The 22478-nt window shown below is 52.0% G+C and overlaps 3 protein-coding genes across 3 annotated transcripts; 2 read left to right on the forward strand and 1 right to left on the reverse strand.

The window, feature by feature from the left end:
* Positions 1 to 488: 488 nt before the first annotated feature.
* On the forward strand, positions 489 to 3282 carry LOC134562102 (zinc finger protein 239-like). Its single transcript, XM_063419560.1, has one exon. The coding sequence runs from the start codon at positions 554 to 556 to the stop codon at positions 1232 to 1234; it is 681 nt and encodes a 226-aa protein (XP_063275630.1). The 5' UTR covers positions 489 to 553; the 3' UTR covers positions 1235 to 3282.
* On the forward strand, positions 2944 to 20981 carry LOC134562163 (cytochrome P450 4F3-like). The gene is given in 16 exon segments (XM_063419589.1): positions 2944 to 3027; positions 5816 to 5874; positions 13488 to 13629; positions 16277 to 16421; positions 16808 to 16861; positions 17177 to 17304; positions 17615 to 17745; positions 18224 to 18491; positions 18893 to 18959; positions 19034 to 19163; positions 19234 to 19307; positions 19310 to 19366; positions 19448 to 19512; positions 19597 to 19679; positions 19779 to 19844; positions 20771 to 20981. Coding segments are annotated over 16 exon segments (1764 nt in total).
* LOC134562087 (zinc finger protein 239-like) lies at positions 20931 to 22248 on the reverse strand. The gene has a single exon (XM_063419546.1). It carries the CDS (start codon positions 21830 to 21832, stop codon positions 21062 to 21064), a length of 771 nt encoding a protein of 256 aa, XP_063275616.1. The 5' UTR covers positions 21833 to 22248; the 3' UTR covers positions 20931 to 21061.
* Positions 22249 to 22478: the final 230 nt, after the last annotated feature.

Genomic DNA, 22478 nt, shown 5'->3' on the forward strand with positions numbered 1-22478 from the left:
CCCAGGACCCACGGGCCCCCAGCAGCTCTGAGAAGAGGGACCCCCATAACCCCAAAGGAAGGACAGTGGAAAGAGGGAAGCCCTGGGACAGTGTTTTTGGACTCCTTGATTTTTTGGAGGATTTTATGGACACCAGACAGGCGGTGACTTCTGGAGATGATTGGGACAGCAGGACCTTCAAAGCCAATGCACTCACAGAATGTCTTTCCCCACACCAGGAATTCCCAGTGCCAGACTTTGGCTGGATGGAGGAAGAGAAGGCTGTGAGGAAGAGGAGGATTCCTGCGGATCCCCAGGCAGGTGAGGAGGAAGTCAGTGCCCCTTTGCCCCTCTCTCCTGCTCCATCTCCCAGCCCAGCCTGGCCCCGGCTGCAGGACAACCCCGCTGCCGACGCCGTCCTGCCAGGGATGCACTGGGGGGATCTCCTTGCCCTTCCCTCTGGCACGGAGGCAAATCCCAACCTGTCCTTGTCCTTCCTCCCCCAGACAAGGAGGCCAGGGAGGACAAATCCCCTCAGCAGAACCTCGTGGAAGAGGCTGTTTTGAGCAGCCCCATGGCACAGGAATGCAACAGGGAGGAAAAGCCGCGGAGATCCCACCCGAGGAGGGGCTCCAAACCCATGCCAGGGTGCTCCGAGGAGGAAGGACCGACCTTGTGCCAGGAAGGCAGCCAGAGATGTGGCCAGAGCTCTGAGCTGGTGGTGCATGAACAGCTTCACAATGGCAAGAAGCTGCACCAGTGCTCAGAATGTGGGAAGAGTTTCTGTGCAAAGTCCAGGCTGCTCCAGCACCAGAAGATCCACACTGGGGAACGGCGCTACGAGTGTGGGAAATGTGGGAAGCACTTCAGGGACACCTCTGACCTGATGATCCACCTGAGAGTCCACACTGGGGAAAGGCCCTATGAGTGTGGGGAGTGTGGGAAGAGCTTCACTCAGAGCTCCAGACTGATTGTCCACCAAAGGATCCACACTGGGGAACGGCCCTATGAGTGTGGGGAATGTGGGAAGAGCTTCACTATGAGCTCCAACCTGATTGTCCACAAGAGGATCCACACTGGGGAACGGCCCTATGAGTGTGGGGAATGTGGGAAGAGCTTCACTATGAGCTCCCACCTGATAGTCCACAAGAGGATCCACACCGGTGAACGGCCCTATAAATGTGCAGAATGTGGAAAAGGCTTCACAAAGAGCTCCCACCTCAAAAGTCACCAGATGCTCCACACTGGGGTATGACCCTGTGTGTATGGGGAGTGTGGGAAGAGCTTCCGTGACAGCTCTGGCCTGATCATGCAGCAGACAGTGCACACTGGGAAATGCCCCTACACGTGCTCAGAATGTGGGAAGAGCTTCATCCAGCACTCCAAGCTGCTTGTCCACCAGCAGATGCACACTGGAGAGAGGCCCTAACAGTGTCCTGAGTGTGGGAAGAGCTTGTCCCAGAGCTGTGCCGTGACCCAAGAGCAATGGAGGCAGCAGGAAGGGAAGCCCTGCAAGTGCCCCGCGTGCGGGAAGAGCTTTGTGCGCTGCTCCAACTCCATCCCCCGTTGGAGGAGCCCATTGGATGATCCCCAGTGAGCCCCACTGGGCAGAGCCTTGGGGATCCATGGTCCTGGTGATCCATGTGTGCAAGTGTTGGGGATTACATTTGTTTCTTTTTCACTTATAGAATTTTTTTCCCATAAGTTGCTAGAAGTCTAGCAACTGTGTGCTTGATTTAAAGAAAGAAGTGTCTAAAGGAGATGGCAGCACCGGGCTACACCTGTTGTTTTTGGGTCTCTGAGAGTTTCCCTCAGAGGGGGGAGATAAGTGGAGTTTTGGGGGAGGTAAAGGACAGAGCTGGGGGCAGCTGCTCTTGCTCTGGGCATGGGAGAGAGGATGGTCGGGCTGGTGCTCGCTGCGGGAAGAGCTCGCGGTCATCACTGCATCTTGCCCTGGGAAATTGCCATCATCTGCTCATGTGCTGGTCTGCCCAGGGATTCTGAGCTCGCCTCCCCCTGCCCTGCTGGGCCCGCCGTCTCGCCATCACAGCCTATTCGGGGCTGCTTTGAGGCTTTCTGCTACTCTGTAGCCCTGCCCTGCCCTGCCCTGCTCTGCCGGGACATCCCTGCTGCTCCAGCTACCAGCGCAGAACTTCTGAGCTCATCCACCAGCCCGGGGCTTTCCACCCTTCCAGCTTGGTCTCTTGGAGTCCTGCTGGGCCACCGGGATCAAACTGCCCCAGGCTTTGTGAAAGAAAGCCCTCGAGGTTCCTGGTTCTGTTTATTATTAATGCTGTAGTTGTTGTTTATTTGCTTTGTCATACCTACAGTTGGCCGGGGAATCAGCCAGAGTCAAGACAGCACTCAATATGAGTTAAAAATCTTGCTCGTTTATTCAGCTATTTGGCTTACATTTATACTGTGCTAAGCATATCATGCACCTAACTCTGAACATCATTGGTTAAACCATAGTGTTCACACGTCCTTGCAGTAGACATAATTGGTTCAGAAGCTCTGTCCACGAGGCTAAATGCTGCAAATCTTCCCTAACTTATGGTCAATGCATCCTGTCTAGCATCCTGTTACAGCTATTGTTCCAAGCTTTACTTCCTCCTTATCCCATCTAAGGAATGGTTCAAGGACGTTTCATCTTCTACTCATCCCTTAAGCTAAGAGCAGGATTGTGCACATGTCCCTGCTTTTCCAGCCATGCATCCACAACATACCAGTGAAGAACTGTTCTTCCTGGCCCCATCCTTCTGCCTGAAAGCCCCCCTAATTTTCTACATCATCATCGTTTGGAGGGAGAGGATTTGAATTCTCCACCCCTAGGGAGGTCCTGCCCTTCCCTAGCAGATTCCTGTCTGTCAAACCAAGACAGGAAGAGAGCTGGCTGGTGGTCTGCACATCTTCCTGGCCCCCTGTGGGCACCTGGATGCAACAGGACCCCAAGGGGACGTGGCCATGGATGGTGACATGGACATGGCTGGAGACATGGGGGTGACATGGACACGGGTGGGGACATGGAGAGCCAAGATTGGGGGCATGGTGGGGATACGGTCATGGGTGGGGACATCAGGGCACACGGACATGGGTGGGGACATGGGCTGAACTTCCAGGGAATGTGGGGGATGATGGGTTTGAGTGAACTCAGGGCTCTTGGGAGGGCCGTGGGGTGCTGTGTCATGAAACTGAAATTCCAGATCATCCCAGCGTGTGCCGTGGATCCCAGAGGGGAATTCCCAAGGCTCCCAGGGTGCCGGTTCTGCCCTGCTGCCCAGGGGAGCTGTGCCCAAGGAGCAGGTGACAAGGTCCTGAAGCTGTGTAGGCTGACAAAGCAGACAGCAAAGGTTGGTTTGCTGGACATTTTCCAGCCCATTGCCAGCTCCAAGCAGAGGGAAGAAGAAAAGGAAAGTGAGTCCCTGACAGAATCCCAGAACCATTGCAGTGGGAAGGGCCCCTGGCCGTGGGCTGCAGTGCCAGGAGGTAGAGACGCCTCTACCCCAGTGAGGTGCAAATGAGACCACAGCACCAGCACCTATGGATTTATTTAAGATTTATTTTATTGAAGGTTCTAAACAATCTTGTAGTAGCTGGATTTCACTGTAATTTATTTTCTTTAATTATAAAATTGTAATTGCTTGTAAATAGTTATGGTAAGTTTTTAACCGCTTTAACGTAGGATAAAATTTGTAAACGCTTTGAGCAGTGTAAAAGGGGAAGAGAGGCTTTCACAAGATGTAATTGGGCTTGGAAAAGATGAATTTTAAGATATGATTATTATTGCAATGTATATGTCCAAGATAGCATAAACGGAGAGCAGAAGAGCATAAGAGGAGAAATAGCAAAACTCCTTAAAGTGGCATCAGAGGACCACCCTAGACCTGCGACGTGTTCAACTCTTGAAGTGTGCAAGGTTGCAGAAAATCTGAATTAAGATTGTGGTCAACAAGCTTAAACTAAATCTGCTAAATCACTTGAGGAAATAATACATCTGCAACGGTATAAAAGACTGCAGACTGAAGCAGTGGGTGTGTACTGGCTTTGCCAGGCCCCTGTATATTTTGCCTTCTGTTTTATCCCTTATTATCCTTCATTAAATCTCTTAAATATTTTTCAGCGGAGTGTGCTTCATTTTTAACACTGTACAAGGAATGTGAGGAAGAGAATTAAGAAAAGAAGTGTCAGAGAGGAAAAGAAACAGGAAATTCCTCTGACTCAGGCTCCGCAGCTGCCGGGCAGAGCCGCAGCACCCAGTGCTCCCCACTTCCACCTGTTAAAAAATGACATTATTTTATAAAAATAACATTGGGTTCTGCATTTATGTATTAGCATGGTATTATTATCACACATTTTTAAATATGGTACAAATTATACCTCTTTTTTATTCCCTTGTTGATATAAAATAAAATATGATGTGATATGATATATAACATAATAGAATTTAATATCATATATAACATAATATAATGTAATGTAATATAACATATATCATCATATCATATATATCATATCACATCATATGGTATAAATGCCAATTACTTTGCTAATTGAAATATAATTTGATTTATTAAAAAAGTCAAATTACAGAATTTCGGTAAAACCAACAAGCGGAGTTACGGTGACGATGACCCGGGATCGTCAAAGGGTGAACGGAAAGCAGCCTCTGTTGCACTGCAGTCCCTCAGTGTTCACCAATTGGCCCCGCCTGGGGTCCAGGTTTTATACACTTTATTTTGCCCCTGGCATAAGATTTCCCCACAGTTCTTTGTTTCCCTGGAATAGTTATTCGAATTTATCGGTGTCACTGGTCTGCTAATGGGGTCTCCTATGGGAGGGAGAAGTGTCAATTTGGGTCCTCCCGTGAGGGAATGGGAGCCGAAATTTTGAATGGACAGATGTTCTCCTCCAGTGATCAGCGAGATGGTGAAGCTCTGATGACTCTGCTGCCTCTGGAGGAAGAACTGATTGCTTATTTTAATGTTCCTCCTTTCTGATGCCAATGACGGTGCCCCAGGTTCCCAACATTTCATTGCCTCCTCCTAAAAGGTGGTTTCTGGGTGTTGCCTGCCTCGGAATTTGTCAATTCCGTGGCTGGCTGGAACTAAGGTTACATTTCACATGACATATTTACAGTTTGTGTTTATGATTTAACATACTATAATCCATAATATCCATTCCACCGGGCAGCAACTGAATGAACAAGGGGACACAGTCTCAAGCTACATCAGGGAAGGTACAGGTTAGATATTAGGAAAAAATTTTTCACTGAAAGAATAATAAAGCACTGGAATTTTCTTCCCAGGGAGGTGGTGGAGTCACCATCTCTGGATGTGTTTAAAAAAAGACTGGACATGGCACTTAGTGCTATAGTCTAGTTGAGGTGTTAAGGCATAGGTTGGACTTGATGATCTTAGAGGTCTCTTCCAACCTCATTATTCTGTGATTCTGTGATAAGAACATGAATTAACGCACCATATTGACCACAGGGAATATTATCCTGATTTTGTGACTTCAGAGAAAGTGGATTTGCAGGTATGGGAGTGATTTGCCAAAGCAGCTTCAGGCAGGAGTGGGAGCTGAAATACTAAAATCCCCAAATTCTGCTGTCCTGGAGGCAACCTGGGCTCTGCCTGGGGGATCCCTGGATCCCTCCTGCACTGAACACACACCTGGATGTGCTTATTGCCTCTTATGGGTCATTGTCACACTAATTTTTCCAAGTTTTGCCTCTTCCTGCCCCCTGGCTTGGCACAGAAAGGGGTCACAGGTGTGCAGACTCTGGTCAAACACCTTTCCCAGCTGCTGGCTCACCTGTCTCTGGTTTTCCCTGCAGATCTACCAGGGCACAGCACAGATCCAGCGAGTGATCATTGCCCGTGAGCACCTGGGCAGGTACAAGGCCTGAGGGATGCCCCAGCTCCAGGCCTGCTATTCCAGGGAAAGGGATTGTGCTGCATTTCTCCATCAGAAGAACATGGGAAAACCCCTTTTCCATCCAACTCCTGTTCTTGTGCCTGACCCAGCACAGGCTCTGGGACCCCATTGTCGTGGTTTGAAGGGAAGTGAGTTTTTTTGGAAGTAGTGGTCAAACCAATCAGTTTTTAGATCTGAGTATTGGCACCTTTGGTGGCCACTAAGAGGGTGGACACGCCTCTGAGGACACGAGGGGTTAAAAGCCGGATTTCCCAGCAGGACTCTCTCTTTCCTGCTCTGTTTTCGGAGAGGGAGCGTCTTCTCCTCTCCCCTGCCCAGGCCTGGCTAGGCCGGGTGGGGGAGGGGAGCAAGGTGGGCCTAGCTGAGCAAGGTGGGCCTCGGGGTGGGGAACAGAGGGAGCTGGAGTGGAGCCGGTCCAGCTTCCATCTAGAATGGAGGGGTGGAGGGAGAACTTTGGAGGTGCCTTCCGTTCCCCTCCCTGTCCCATCCCGTTCCCCCCCCTTTCCCCCCCCCCGGTCCCGTCTCTCTCCTCCCCCCACAGAGAGAAGGTGCCGAGCTGGAGCTGCTTGTGAGAGCTGCAGTGTCTGCGATCGCCTGTGCCTGACCTTGGTGGTGGGAGATAAAAGCTTTTAACTCTTTCTAAGGCAGAAGAGAGTTATCCCTGGACGCTGTATTCTCATAGTTGGTGGTTTTAGAAGAGAGAGGACAGCCTGGGACCGAGAGGGTAATGTGAGATGAAAAGAAGCCCCTTCGATTGCCAGAATGAAGAGGAGTGGCCTATTAGGCCGGACTTTTCCTGCATAATGATAGCCATAGACGGACCCTGGACCCTCCTGACTATAAATAAGACTGTGTTTGGATGGATGTTTTTGGCTCAAACCCAGAGACGTTCTGGCCTGCTTCTTGGAGCCCCCGGCCCCAGGGGTAAATGGGGGGGACCTGAGTCCCAAAATGAGAAGATGGCTGGTTTTTGGTACTTGGCCAAAACATCCTTAAAAAGAGCCCTGTTGCAGTTCAGGTCCATGGACGGCAGTGAGAGTACTGGACATGGAAAGGAGGGTGTCACCCTGGCAGACTCCTCCAGGCAGTGCCATGGGTGACGTGGGAACACGGGATGGTGGACCTGTGTTTCCTCTGGGGGGGGGTGGTCTGTGGTGCGAGAGAGACTCCTCTCGTCCTGGATGGAATGTGGATTGTCTGAATTTTAAAGGATGATGATTTGGATTAGGAACCCAGGGGTTTTGAGGGATTAAGCAAGTAGATGAAGGTAATGTGCTGGAGTCAACTGAGTGAGCATGTATGGAATGGAAATTGGGGGGAGGAGAAGCAGTGTTTTTGGGAGGTTTTCTCTTCTGCTTTTGGGTGGTTGGGTTTTTCTTTCCTTTTCTATTGTCCATTGTTATGTAGCATAATAAATTGTCTGTCTGTTTCAAGTATTAGGCCTGCTCTGCTCTGTTCTTGACCACATCTCACAGTCGTTCGTTAGGTAAAATATACCCTCATGGGTGCATTGGCATTTTGTCTAATATCAACCCATGACAATGTGGTTGGAGTCGTGCAAAGAATTGAGGATGCACTCATCAGGACCACCCAGAATCAGCGCCGTGGAGAACTGCTTTTGCAATTAAGAAGTGTACTGAAACAGCATCAGCATGCCTTTTGTGTCATGCACATTCGCAGCCATCAGTGCGACAGCGGTTTAGGAGAAGGCAATGCACGAGCAGATGCTGCAGTCAGTTGCATTGCCCATATCCCTCCAGAAAACAAATTTGTGAGGGCTTGTGACAATTATGAGAATTTTCATCAAAATGCTAGAGCTTTGCGCTGACAATTCCAGATTTCCCTGAATGATGCGCAAGGGATTGTGCGTACCTGCCCTCAATGTAGTCATCATGGGCCTGGCCTTGGCCTGGGCCCCCAACCCAAGGGGAATGAAAGCTTTAGAATTGTGGCAGATGGATGTAACTCATGTTCCAGAATTTGGAAGACTGAAATATGTCCATGTCACTGTTGATACCTATTCTGAATTTATCTGGGCCACAGCGCAGTCCGGCGAGAGAGCTTTGAGTGTCTTTGCTGAAAGACACCTGATCATTTGTTTTGCAGTGATGGGAGTGCCTGTAGAAATTAAGACCGACAATGGGCCAGCCTATGTTGGTCAGCAAGTTGCTAGATTTATGCAAAAGTGGGGAGTCAAGCGTACCACCAGAATCCCTCACTCTCCCACTGGTCAAGCCATCGTAGAAAGAGCTAATCGGATGCTGAAAGAATATCTAGCAAAGAAAAAACAGAATGATGAAACTGACGTAACTAGTTGATTATCCAAGGTACTGTTCATTTTAAACTATTTGTGCCTAGCAGAAGAGAAGAGCCTGCAGTTGTCACACATGACCATGCAGTGAAAGAAGGAAGACCACAAGCGATTCCAGGGCTTTATGTATATCACAAAAATATGCCAACGGGCGAATGGCAGGGACGGAGTCCTGTGTTGTTTAATGGTCGTGGTTATCTGTGTGTTTCCACAGGAGAAGCAGGACCTGTTTGGGTGCCGAGCCAATTTACCCATGCATGTCCACAGTCAGAGATATCAGCTAACAGTGATAACCACAGTGACAGCAGTGTCTTACCTGGAGCACGATGTGAAGACCCTGAGACTGTTGAAAATTGACTTTTGAATTAGAAAAGATAGTTATACAGTTACAGTTATAAAATTAAGTTTAGTGATAAGTCATTTTTAGTATTTAAGATTAAGTAATAAGCAGGTGCTGTTTGTTTTGCTTTTCTATGAGAGACAATCAAAACTATGAATAGAATGTTAAGTATTGAAATGTTTGTTTTAGTTAGTGCCTTAATAGAAAGAGGATCAGGAATGCTTGAGATTGACCCAAGAAAAAATATGTGGGTCACTGGGGCCAATCGGTGCAAACAAGATTCATTTTGCATTTTACACCATCAAATCCTTTTCAGACTTGCTTGACTGGAGTCCCAGTAGACTCCATGACAGAGTTCAGAACCTGGTCTCAAATCAAAATTAATCCAAAGAGTGTTTTGGGAATGCAAGCTGTTGCCATTGCACAGAATCTTAAAGTTGCTAGTACTGAGCCCCAAGAACTCAATCATCTTTTGGGTTCTGTGCCAGGGAATTACTGTTTGATCTTTGTGCATTTTATCATGAATTCAAGTTTGTTAATTGTAGACAAATGGCAACTGAAAAATGGCAACACTTGCTTGTCCCGCCAGTCCCCATTGTACTATAATTATACCGAGTACTGCAATAATTGGACTGAGTCTGTGATGCCACTGAAAGGTGTTGCAAGAAAATGACCGCCAGGGATTTTTCTCATTTGTGGAGATAGAGCCTGGTCTGCAGTGCCTCAAGAAGCTATAGGAGGTCCATGTTATTTTGGTAAATTACCATTGTTTGCTCCTAGCATTCATCAAGTTTTAGGGTTGTCTAGAAAGACCCGACAAGTCAAACGCAGTATGTCTCAATTAAGCCCCAACTGTAAAGATCGAGTTGACTTATGGCAACCTGCAGCTGTAATATCGGCATCATTCTTTGCCCCAGGAGTTGCTTCAGCACAAGCTCTCACGCAATTGAAAAACTTAGCCAGCTGGACAGGAAAACAAATTAATATAACATCTAATCTACTAAGTGAGCTTGCCAAAGATGTTCATGACATTTGTCATGCAGTCCTCCAAAACAGAGCAGGAATCGACTTCCTCCTTGTAGCACAAGGGCATGGAAGTGAAGAATTTGAGGGCATGTGCTGCATGAATTTATTCTCAATCGATTTACAAGCAGCTGTCACAGCTGAAAGATAATATGAGAAAACTTGTAGTGGTAGACACTCCGTTTGACAAATGGCTCGCATCATGGGGTTTTACCAGGTGGATCAAAGATTTGATCAGTTTTGCTATAGTGATTCTCATTGCTATTATAGTCATCTTAATTATCGTGCCTTGCTTGTTACGATGTATGCAAAAATTAGTCAGCCGTTCCTTAAGGGCAGTTTGGATAGCTCAAAAAAAAAAAAGAGGGAATTGTAACTGGATTTCTTCGAGATCACGGGCATGATGTGCTGTGGGAAGAGATTTGAGCTATCCCAAACTGGGCCTCAGATTTGGGCCTGTGTAGAAGTAGATAAGCTTGTGGCACAGCTAGAAATTAGGTTAAGGTGTGTGTATGGACTAGATGGGACACTTAAAGAGTAGAATCAGGGCAGCTGCTTTAAACTAAGATTGTTTACATTTTTGTTCACGCTGAATGCCAAGTAGAATGCACCTGCAATTGTAAATTATTTCACACTGTATAAAACCAGCCATTTTCAAGAATAAAGAGGAGAATGTATGATCTGGCCATATTGGTTGTACTGTGCGTTGCTCTGTCCAGCCCCCATTAATAGAGCCCTGGCTATAGATATACCCCATTCCCTACCATCCACAAGTCCCCAGGAAGATTAAAAGATATAATGGGCTGCTAAAAACTATGTCCAGGGCATTAGGTAATGGGACATGGAAGCACTGGGATGCAAACTTGGCAGAAGCCGCTTGGCTAGTCAATACTAGGGGATCTGCTAACTGCCCTGGTCCCACCCAAACTAAGCCCTTAGACACCATGGAAGGAAACAGGGTTTCTGCATTACACATAGGGAAGAGAGTGGGGAAGTCAGCGTGGATTTCTTCCTCCATGGGAAAAGGCAAACCCATTCATGGGATTGTCTTTGCCCAAGGACCTGGGGGTGCTTAGTGGGTGATTCCGGAGGATGGGGAGACCCGGTGTGTTGCCCTGGTGTTTGAGATTTTTTTAAAGCCTTCTACTTGCTTATAAGATGGAGTCAGTTCTTTAGTTACTGTGCAATATTAACGGTCAGCTTTTCACTTTCTCACACTTAAGAACATAAACAACCTTTCTTGTTTTTGTTCACTGTCCTTTGTTTACATATTTCCAGCCTGAAAATAATGTTGGTTGACCGCTGGTCTGGCCAGTGGGGTGAAGGGGTAGTAACCCCAGAAGCCAATCTGCTACCAGACCCACAAAATTATAAAAGGAAAAGAAATAAACAGGCTGGCCCCCTTTTTGATGGGGAGCAGCTTTTCACTGAAGACCTCTGCCTCCGTGTTGTTGATTTTGCGTTCCGGGCAACACCGGTGTGTACTTCAAGGAGATTTAACCTTGAGGTAAGAATAACTTATAGTGTAAGTTGTATGTTACAGGAGGTAAAGTAGCAGGAGGGACATGAACTGACAAAGAATGAATTTTAGCAAGGAGCAAGAAAAAGGCAGTGATGATCAGGGATGATGCCAGTGCCCAACCATCAAGTGTACTATTTCTCCTGTCCTGACCCCACCTCCTGCTGGAATGGAGACCACCCAGAGGGATGTGAAAGGACAGGCGATAGTAGTTAATAAAAAGTATGATTGGTCTAGAGAAGGCTTAAGGATTCTAGTAATGAGAGTATATAGACTATATGGGATTCCAGCATGACACAAATGGTATGGAATAAGGGGTGGAGATTGTACTGGGTCTGACCAAGGTAAAGTTCATACTCTTTACAGTGCTGTGCTTTGTATTGGTAGCTGGATGGGTGTTGATAACAGACCAGTGTTTTGGCTACTGCCAAGCAGCACTGCTCCTCTGACATTCCTTTCCACATCAAAGGCCAGGGGAGTGGGCAAGATCCTGGCAGGGGACACAACCAGGCCAGCTGACCCAAATTAGCCAAAAAGAATATTCCATACCACATGACATCAGCTCAGATATATAAGCTAAGGGACAGAGGAGGAAAGGAGATACTTATGAGTTTTCAGTGTTTGCCGTCTGGAGGAACTCTTACAACGTGCTGAAGGCCTGCTTCCCAGGAAGTGTCTGAACATCACTGCTGATGGGAAGTAGAGACTGACTTTTTTTTTTTTCTCTTTAGCTGTTGTGCACGCAAATCTCCACTTCCTTCTTTCTTCTTCTGCAATAAAACTGCCTTATCTCGTCCTGCTGGTTGTGCTTCATCTTATTCTCTGCCCTGTCCCATTGGGAAAGGAAGTGATGGAGTGACTGAGTGAGCACTGGGCACCCAGACAAGGTCAACCCACTACAGCAAGGATAATATCAACATTTTCATAATCAAATTCAGGACCTCACCAATGCAGGAGGTATCAAGTTTGTGGGCTTTCCCATTGAAGTGCTGGCAAAGTAGTTCTACAGAAACAATGAGCTCATAGGTCTCTCCAACATAAGGCAGGGAGAAACTGCCCCAGCCCTGGCCTCCAGAGTGCTCTTTACCTCAGTTGATACTGTTCATATCAAGCAAGGCTGGCTCAGATGCGTAGAGTCATTATTGTTTATGCAAATTATAAACAAAGAAGGAAAGTTAAAAGCTGGATGGTACATAAGGACAGTGGAAACTACAGATTTCTTCCAAGCATGTAGTGTTGCATTTCACCCACATTTGAGACTAAATTCTACTGATTTGGACCAAGGTGGATGGGCCACCTATACTTAGCCCAGAAAAGGAACATAGATGAAAATATATGTTCAATAAATTGCCAAATGCCTCATCATCTAATTAGTGGCGTGAATGAATGAATCAATGACTGAATGAGATTCCCACAGTCCCTACCCACTATCCAGTGAAACCATAGCCAAGGGCAGGGCCTTGGCAGAATCAGCAGGGAAAGCAGACCCTGTCAAGCCTGGTGCACTCGCAACAGTGTGGGATGACCCCCTGCTGGTGTCCCAGCTGTTGGTAAAATACCACTACTCTGATCATTTTGGTGAGCAGACCTGGCCTCCAGGGTAGAGGAGAGAAGGCCTCCCATGCCAGCAGCAGGCAGACCACGTCTGAGACCCCAGTGCATAGACCTGGCCTTCTGTGACCAGGCTTGGCATGCTGGGGACACGGGGTACAGCTGGTCCCCTGCTCCAGTGGGGTGAGGTGGCCTCCCATCCCAGCAGAGAGCAGACCTGCTTCCTGTGACCAGACTTGTCCAGTGTGGGATGTAGAAAACGAGTTCCAAGTATAAGTTCCTACATTTCCAGGGTGATTGGGTTGGTGACCAGTTAATTGCTGGTCATCTTGTTCTCGTGTTCCCTCCTGTTTGTTCAACTCCTTGTATTGCCTCTGCTGTTCCCAAAGATGGCACCTGTGACCATGAAGAGGGAAGTGACATCCAAGCCTTCATGCAAATTAAGAGACATTTAGCACCATTAAAAGGAAGAAAGCCCTAGGAAGATGAGCCAACATGTATTTAGAGAAATTAGATCACAGTTTTTGCTGAGGAAGGAATAGGACTATCCCTCAGTTCCAGTTTGTAATCTTTACAGTCCCACCTTATGTTCAAAGGAGCAACACTAGAGGAAAGACCCTGGACCTGGAGCAGGCAAAGTGCCTTCCTGTGCACTCCCGTGAGGACAGAAGTCCCAGCTCTGCCGGCAGACAAAGCTGAACCCCTCCTCCTCCTCCGTGTCACCACTGGGAGCGGCGGCAGTGCACGCGACCCCTCGGGCCCCCGCTCGAGCTGACCCTTAATGAAGGGGTTCAGAGGAGCTGCTCTCCTGCCCTCATTCATTTCAGCTGGGGCCTCATCCGGGATCAGCCACACCCAAAGAGGACTGAGGATGGGACAGGCACCCACCCTACCGGGCCTCCAGGCACAGCTGGATACACCTGGACCAAGGGACGGCTGGAGAGCGGCGACACGCAGGAGCACCGGACTGTTGGGAGCCCAGGGCATCCCTCTGGTCGCACTGGAGGGTCAGGGACCCTGTCAAAGGGGTCTGCGACCCAGGCAGGGGGGGTTGGAACATGTACAGGGGTTCTGGGATCTGTACAGGGGGGTTGTAGACCTTGGCACAGAGCCCAGAGAGACATGATCTTTGACTTCAGTCCATGGGAGAGACTACCTACATTGCAGGAAGAATTAAAAGTCACCAGGGTGTGAAGTAGATAGCAGTTAGTTTATCCCTGGGGGTGAATGTATTTTGGGTGTGTGGGCTTGAGAAGAAAAAATGGAGGATTGGGGACGTGGTCCTGTCCTCCTGCTTCTTCTTCTTGTCTGACATTTCTGCTGTGAAGGTGGCACGTTTGGATAGGGTCAAAGCAGATATGACCTGTCTAAGCATAGGTGCTGGGTATTGGTGATTGATTGTAAATAATGGAAACGCAATATGTAGTATAAGAGGTCAAGACCCTCCCAGGCAGGAGGAGTCCATGTGTGATCCTGCTGCTGCACGGAGCTCCTCAGGGCACGAGAAGAGCTGGAGAGATAAGACCTAATAAACAAAGAGCAAGACCTTGAAAAACTAAAAACCTGAAGACTCCGTGTTTTTCTTTGCATCCTGCTGGCGATGCCTGAAAGGGCAGAGACATTTTACCACCCTGACCTCAGGGGGTTAAACCTGAGACCGGACTGGTGAGTGAGACCGGTGGTGGGAGTAGGAGGTGAGTGAGGTGTGAGTGAGACGGGGGCCGGCAGCTCAGACCCCAAAGCGACTGTGGACCCCTTACTACCGCGGTTCTGGGCTCCTGAGGGGGCTGGCTGGGAATGGGGGGAAGCATCACCGCGGGGCCTGACCAGAGAGAGGCTCGGGACACAGTTCTGTGTTCAGCAGAGCAGGGCAGGAAGAGAACTTTATTTACAAAAACCCACTCTTATACCTTTCCTATGAGGCCTGTGGATTGGAGGATGGAATTCCACCTCTCAATCCACATGTGTCAAGCCAACTGTCAATCACCTTTCTCCTCCCACCTAGAAATATGTAAACAATGAAAGACAGATAGCAAAACATGGCCAGTGTTTACATTAACGAGCGCGAGAAACTGCACGTTTCTCCTTCAACATGAACGCTTGGCAAACCAGGAAAAAACCTCATGGCAACAGGGAAGTGAGAGGAAATAAGGAGTACTTGAGGTGCCTCCAAGGGGGATAAAGAGGGGCGCCCGCCGGGTGTGTGGAGGTAACTAGAGAGTGAGTGACACACAGAAAAAGGGGGAGGCCCCTCTCTCAGGGCTTAGTGGCCCAGGCCCTTGCAGAGTGCAAAGAGCCTAGGTGTAGAGGGGGTGGTGCAAGCTTACAGGGTGTCCCCAGGTGCTGCTGGCACCAGGGTCCACGAGGAGCCCGGTCCCCTGGGTCACACCAGATGTGCCGTAAGTGTTGTGTTGGTGCAGTCCTGGGAGGGGGCCGTAAACCTGCCCAGAGCACAGGGGTGGGGGGCCAGGGATCAGGCAAGAAGGAAAGAACAGTGGGACCTGAAGTCAAAAATAATTGGAGAAGAATGCATCATGAGGGCAGAGGAAGAGTGTAAGACCTCAGTAGGAAAAACAGCTTGTAAAAGATATTTAATAACAAAAACTTTAGGCCCTAAGTACATTTCCCAAGAACCCAGTCATTACTGGTCCTTTGAGAAGAAAGAGAAAGGGTGCATCTGTCATGAGGGTATGGGCTGCATGAACGTGCTGATAAAGAGATAAATCCCTTTTGGGGAGTAAAGAGAAGTGTCCAAATATTGGGAATGTCCACCAGAAACAAGCGGTACCTTTTGGGAGGCTCCTGAACAATTCTTTTGGATCTGCAGAAATACAGCTTACACCAAACTGCCAGGGGACTGGGCTGGGAGTTGCACCATAGGAATTATTAAACCTGCCTTCTTCTTACTCATAAAGAAATCAGGATCGAATTGGGGAGTTCCAGGATATTACGACCTGAGAAAGACTAACCAGAAAAAGAGAAGCATAGTTGAGATAGGGGGGACCCAAAAGTGGAAAAGTAAAGTATGGACCCTAGAAGAAATCATTGAAACTTATGGGCCGGTCACCTGGGCTCAAGATGGGTCCTGGGGACACCATACCCCGATTTATTTGTTGAATCAGATCATCAGACTCCAAGCAGTACTTGAAAAAGTTTCCAACAGAACAGCCCTCGCCCTTGATCATATATCTATATGGCACCAGCAAAGGGACAGCAGGGACAGGGTGGTGGCACCTGCGAGGGGACAGAAGCAATGGGATGGTGGCACTTGGGAGGACAGTGAGGATGAGGTGGAGGTGCCAGCAGAGGGACGGGGGGACAGGGTGGTGGCACCTGTCAAGGGACAGAGGGGATGGCCCCTGCGGGGGGGATAGTGAGGACGGGGTGGCAGCACCTGCAAGAGGACCGTGGGAACAGGGTAGTGGCACCTACAAGGGGACAGAAGGAATGGGGTGGTGGCAATTGGGGGGGACAGCGAGGAGAAGGTGGTGGCACCTGCGAGGGGACAGTGGGGACAAACACACATGTCCACAAGGCTGGCAGTGTTCTGAGGACACACACGTCTCCCAAGCCTACCTGTGCCCCCAGTGACACAGCTGTCCCCTGTTGTCCCCAGGGCCAGAGCACGGAGCAAGGCCTCCAGCAGGTGGACACCTTGGTGGCCCGGTACCGTCATGGCTGCCTCTGGTGGGGGCTTCCCTGGCTGCCCGTCCTGCGCCTCTTCCACCCCAGCACCCTCCGGCCACTCCTCAGTGCCTCAGGTAGGACATGGGACACCAGATGGGTCCCCAGGGCCACCCATGAGTGTCACCACACCTGGCACAGAGACCTGGCAGGGCCCAGGCAGTGGCCACCAACCCAATCCCAGCGGTGTCACCACAGCAAGGCCAAATGCCACCCTATAGTGGCCACCAACCTGTCCATGGGGTTCCCCAAGGCCACCCAAAGGTGTCACCATGTCCAGCTCTGGTTTTCCCCCAACCCCCATCCTTAGTGGCCATGGGTGCTGGGAGAGGGTCCCCACCCCAGGGTCCCCACCTGAGGGTTAATGGGTGCAGACAGGGTGGCCTCATCCCCAGTGTCCCCACCCAGGGGACCCGATGCCACCCCAGTGAATCCCTGCCCACCCCGTCCTTGTACCCTGCAGCTTTCGTGGTCCCCAAGGACAAAATTTTCTACGGCTTCCTCAAGGCCTGGCTGGGTGAGTGCAGGGGGCTAGGGTGGGGACAGCACCCCTGGGTGCCCTGCAAATGGAGCTGGGTGTCACAGCACCCCTGGGTGGCCCCACAGATGGATCTGGCTGTGTCACAGGGGCAGTGGAGGATGGAAACATCACCCCTGGGTTCCCCCAGGATGGATTTGGGTGTGTCACAGGGGACATGGGAGGTGGGGGACAGGGTCAGACCCCCTGGGTGCCCCCAGGATGGATTCGGGTGTGTCACAAGGGACAGGGGAGGTGGGGGACAGGGTCAGCTCCCCTGGGTGCCCTCGGCAGACCCCGGTGTCCCCTCGCCAGGGGAGGGGCTGCTGCTGAGCGGCGGGCAGCGCTGGGCGCGGCACCGGCGGCTCCTGACGCCCGCCTTCCACGGGGACGTGCTCCGGAATTACCTGGGAATCTTCAACCAGAGCACCCGCATGCTGCTCGTGAGAGATCCGAGATGGGCACGAGTCCCCCACCTCCACCCCAAATCCTGACCTGCACCCCCAACCCTGACCTGCACCCCAAATCCTGACCTGCACCCCAAATCCTGAGTCCCGCACCCACAATTCTGTCCTGCACCCACTGCTGCACTCCGAGTCCCGTCCTGTATCCCAAATCCTGTACTGTCCCACACCCCAAACCCAACTCTGCCCCCTCTCCCACCCCTGTCCCACCCCCAAATTCACCCCCTGCCCCCATCCTTTGTCCCTGACCCCCTCCCTGTTCCCTCCCTGACCCAGTCCGTCCCCACAGGCCAAGTGCGAGGCAGCAGCAGCAGCAGCTGGCGGGGGGCCGGTGGAGTTGGAGGTGCTGCAGCCCCTGAGCCTCCTCACCCTGGACACGCTCCAGAAGTGCATCATCAGCCACGAGAGCCACTGCCAGGAGCGAGTGTCACCTGTCCCCACTGACCATCCTGGTGGCTGTGGTGGCCTCACCATGGTCCCTGCTGACCATCACGGTGACCGTATAGGCCCCACCATGGCCCCCACTGGCCATCCTGTGGGCCATGGTGGCCCCGCTGTCATCCCTGTTGGCCATCCTGGTCCCACCATTGCCCCCTGGCCATCCTGCACTTGTCTTCATTGGTCATTCTGGTGGCCCCAATGTCCCCACCATCGTCCCTGTTGGCCATCCTGGTCCCACCATTGTCCCGATTTGGACATCCTGGCCCTGCAATTGTCCCCACTGGTCATTCTGGTGGCCCTAATGTCCCCGCCGTCATCCCTGTTGGCCATCCTGGTCTCACCGTTGCCCCTTGGCCACACCGCAATTGTCCCCATTGGTCATTCTAGTGGCCCAAATGGCCCCAATGTTGGCCATGCTGGTGGCCACGGTGTCCCCCGCTGTCCCCATTTCCTGCAGACGGCCCAGCGAGTACATCCAGGCCATCCTGGAGCTGAGCTCGTTGGTGGTCCAGCACCAGCTCTGGCCACTCCTCCACCCGTGGTGGCTCTACAGCCTCTCCTCTGACGGTCGGCGCTTCGCCCATGCCTGTGCCACCGTCCACGCCTTCACCGCCAACGTGGTGCAGCGCCGGCACCGCGCACTCGCCTCCCTGGGCCACCAGGCCTGGCTGGATGGCCACCTGGGACACAGCATGGACTTCATCGACCTCCTGCTGCTCACCAAGGTGGGGCTGGGATGGTGGCCATGGAGGCCTGAGGGTGGTCAAGAGGGTGGTGGTGGCCATGGGGTGGTGGCCATGGGGCATGAAGGTGGTCAAGAGGGTGGTGGTGGCCATGGAGAGGTAACCATGGGGAGATGGTGGTCAAGAGGATGGTGGTGGCCGTGGAAGGCTTGGTCATAGACCAGTGGCCAGTGGGGTGCTGGTGGCCACAGGGAGGTTGGGCATAGACTGGTGGCCACAGGAGAACAGTGGTGGCCATGGGCAGCATTGACCATAGAGCTGGTGGCTAGTAGGATGGTGGTGCCTGTAGGGTGGTGGCCATGGGGGTAGAGTGGTGGCCATGAGTGGGATTTGGCCATAGACTGGTGGCCCCAGGTGGCCCGGGGCTCATCTCATCCCCACAGGACGAGAACGGCCACACCCTGTCAGATGAGGACATAGCAGCTGAGGCTGACGCCTTCATGTTTGAGGGTGAGCACGAGCTCCCAGGTGCCACTGCAGGGGAGCCACTCCAGTGTCCCCTCACTCTCCCAATGTCCCCACAGGCCACGACACCACGGCCAGTGGCCTGGCATGGCTCTTCTACAACCTGGCCAGCCACCCTGAGCACCAGGAGAGGTGCTGCCAGGAGGTCCAGCAGCTCCTGGCTGGCCAGGACACTGCAGACATTGAATGGTGAGATGTCCCCAGGGCCACCCCTGGCCATATGGCTCTGGGACATGGTGCCACCCCTGCTTGTCCCCAGGGAGGACCTGTCCCAGCTGCCCTTCACCACCATGTGCATCAAGGAGAGCCTTCGGCTGCACCCTCCTGTCACTGCTGTGTCCGGCACTGCACCGAGGACATCCCCCTGTGTGATGGCCGTGTCATCCCCAAGGGTATGGCATGGTCAGGGTGTCCCCAGTGTCACCACCCACCCTCATCTGCTGTCCCTAAAGTGGCCATTCCCATCCCACCAGGGGTCATCTGCCTGATGAGCATCTACGGGACCCACCACAACCCAGACCTCTGGCCCAAGCCCAAGGTGGGGCCACGCTACGAGGTGTCCCTGTCACCATAGTGGTGACAGCTGTGTCCCCTCGGCATGACGGTGTCGGTGTCCCCCCAGGTGTTCAACCCCCTGAGGTTCAGCCCAGAGAACAGCAAGGGACGGTCCCCATCATCCTTCATCCCCTTCTCTGCTGAGCCCAGGTACGTGCTGCAGAGGGGACAGGAGTGTCCCCAAGTGCCACCCCTGTCCCTGGCTGGGTTCACAGGGGGGTGACAGTGACAGTGGGGCCGTGGTGGCAGGAACTGCATCGGGCAGAGCTTTGCCATGGCTGAGATGAAGGTGGTAGTGGCACTGACCCTGGCCCGGTTTGTGCTGCCGAGGGACGCAGCGAGGCCACCCCCGCGCCGCAAGCCCGAGCTGATCCTGCGTGCCGAGGACGGGATCTGTCTGCTGCTGGAGCCACTGGTGGGACTGGCCTGAGGGACACGGGTCACCAGGACATGGGGACACTCTGCAAGGTATCTGGAGGAAGAGCAGGGAATTAACGGTAGCATGAAGGGGACAGTATCATGGTGGTGGTGGGGAAGTGTTGTCCTTGGTCATGGCAAACCTCATGGCATGGACATGGACACCCACAGACTTGTCCCCTAGGCCACTTGACACCATCCATGGCCACGTCCCTCATGTCCTCATGCATGGCCATACATGCCCATGTCACCATCTGTGTCTGTGACCCCCCCATGCCCAATATCCCTATCCACAGCCATGTCCCCACCCATGTCCATGTCCCAGGCCCCATGCCCACCATGTCCCCATCCATGTCCTACAGTGTCCCCAGCAATGACCCACAATATTTCCATCTGTGTCTTAGATCAAGGTTTTTATTTTTACCCCAGTGTTGGGTGAAAGGATGAAGAACAATGAACAATGAACAACGAAAGAAAATCAAGGTCAAAATAAAAGGATTTACGTGTCCATGCTGGCTGAGTATCCATGTGCTTGGGTGGCTGGAAAGAAACCTTTTTAGAGGAGTTTCCACTCCATTGTCTCCAAAATCTTCATTTTTTGTCCCACTCAGTCACCATTTGGTTCTGGAAGATGCCTGTGGAAGGGTCAGAAAGAATTAGAATCATGGAATGATTTAGGTTGGAAAAGACTCTTAAGACATCCCAGTATTCCTTGATGCTTAGAGAAGAAACAATAGGATGCAAAAGGTGGGATTTCTTGAGGTCAAAAGTAAAAAAATTCACTATCCCAAATGAATTCCTGATGCTGGTCTGCATCCCAATAGATTTTTGTCCTGCTGCGCCCAGGTGCCCCCAGGGGCCCAGGAAGATGTGGAGACCACCAGCCAGCTGTCTTCCCACCATGGATCACCAGGACCGTGGATCCCCAAGGCTCTGCCCAACGGGGCTCACTGGGGATCATCCAATGGGCTCCTCCAACGGGGGATGGAGTTGGAGCAGCGCACAAAGCTCTTCCCGCACGCGGGGCACTTGTAGGGCTTCCCTTCCTGCTGCCTCCATTGCTCTTGGGCCACGGCACAGCTCTGGGAGAAGCTCTTCCCACACTCAAAACGCTGTTAAGGCCTCTCTCCGCTGTGCATCTGCCGGTGGACAAGCAGGCTGGACCGGACAGCGAAGCTCTTCCCACACTCCCCACACTCATAGGGCCGTTCCCCAGTGTGAACCCTCTGGTGGACGATCAGGGAGGAGCTCCTAGTGAAGCCCTTCCCACACTCCACACACTGATAGGGCCGTTCCCCAGTGTGGATCCTCTTGTGGCGGATCAGGCTGGTGCAGCATGCAAAGCTCTTCCCACACTCCCCACACTCATAGGGCCGTTCCCCAGTGTGGCTCCTGTGGTGGATGATCAGGCTAGTGCTGGTAGTGAAGCTCTTCCCACACTCCCCACACTCATAGGGCCGTTCCCCAGTGTGGTTCCTCTGGTGGATCATCAGGTGGGAGCTTTGAGTGAAGCTCTTCCCACACTCCCCACACTCATAGGGCCGTTCCCCAGTGTGGACTCTCAGGTGGATCATCAGGTTAGAGGTATCTCTGAAGCGCTTCCCACATTTCCCACACTCGTAGCGCCGTTCCCCAGTGTGGATCTTCTGGTGCCGGAGCAGGCCAGAGTTTGTGTAGAAACTCTTCCAACATTCTGAGCACTGGTGCAGCTTCTTGCCATTGTGAAGCTGTTCATGCACCACCAGCTCAGAGCTCTGGCCACATCTCTGGCTGCCTTCCTGACACAGGGTGGGTCCTTCCTCCTCGGAGCACCCTGGCATGGGTTTGGAGCCCCTCCTCGGGCGGGATCTCTGTGCCTTTTCCTCCCCGTTGCATTCCTGTGCCATGGGGCCGCTCAAAACAGCCTCTTCCACGAGGTTCTGCTGAGGGGATTTGTCCTCCCTGGCCTCCTTGTCTGGGGGAGGAAGGACAAGGACAGGATGGGATTTGCCTCCGTGCCAGAGGGAAGGGCAAGGAGATCCCCCCAGTGCATCCCCGGCAGGACGGCGTCGGCAGCGGGGTTGTCCTGCAGCCGGGGCCAGGCTGGGCTGGGAGATGGAGCAGGAGAGAGGGGCAAAGGGGCACTGACTTCCTCCTCACCTGCCTGGGGATGCGCAGGAATCCTCCTCTTCCTCACAGCCTTCTCCTCTACCCAGCCAAAGTCTGGCACTGGGAATTCCTGGTGTGGGAAAGACATTCTGTGAGTGCATTGGCTTTGAAGTTCCTGCTGTTCAAGTCCATCTCCAGAAGTCACCGCCTGTCTGGTGTCCATAAAATCCTCCAAAAATCGAGAAGGAGTTCAAAAACACTCTCTCAGGGCTTCCCTGTTTCCAGTGTCCTTCCTTTGGAGTTATGGGGGTCCCTCTTCTCAGAGCTGCTGGGGGGCCCGTGGGTCCTGGGGATCCCCCCTCTCCCGCCTCCTGCTTCGGCTCGCTCAGGGGGTTTTGGGGCTGCCAGGGCTCATCCTGCCCTGATTCTGACTCGGCTCCCAGC

The sequence above is a fragment of the Prinia subflava genome, chromosome 26, assembly GCF_021018805.1.
Source record: "Prinia subflava isolate CZ2003 ecotype Zambia chromosome 26, Cam_Psub_1.2, whole genome shotgun sequence".
Classification (NCBI taxonomy): Eukaryota; Metazoa; Chordata; class Aves; order Passeriformes; family Cisticolidae; genus Prinia; species Prinia subflava.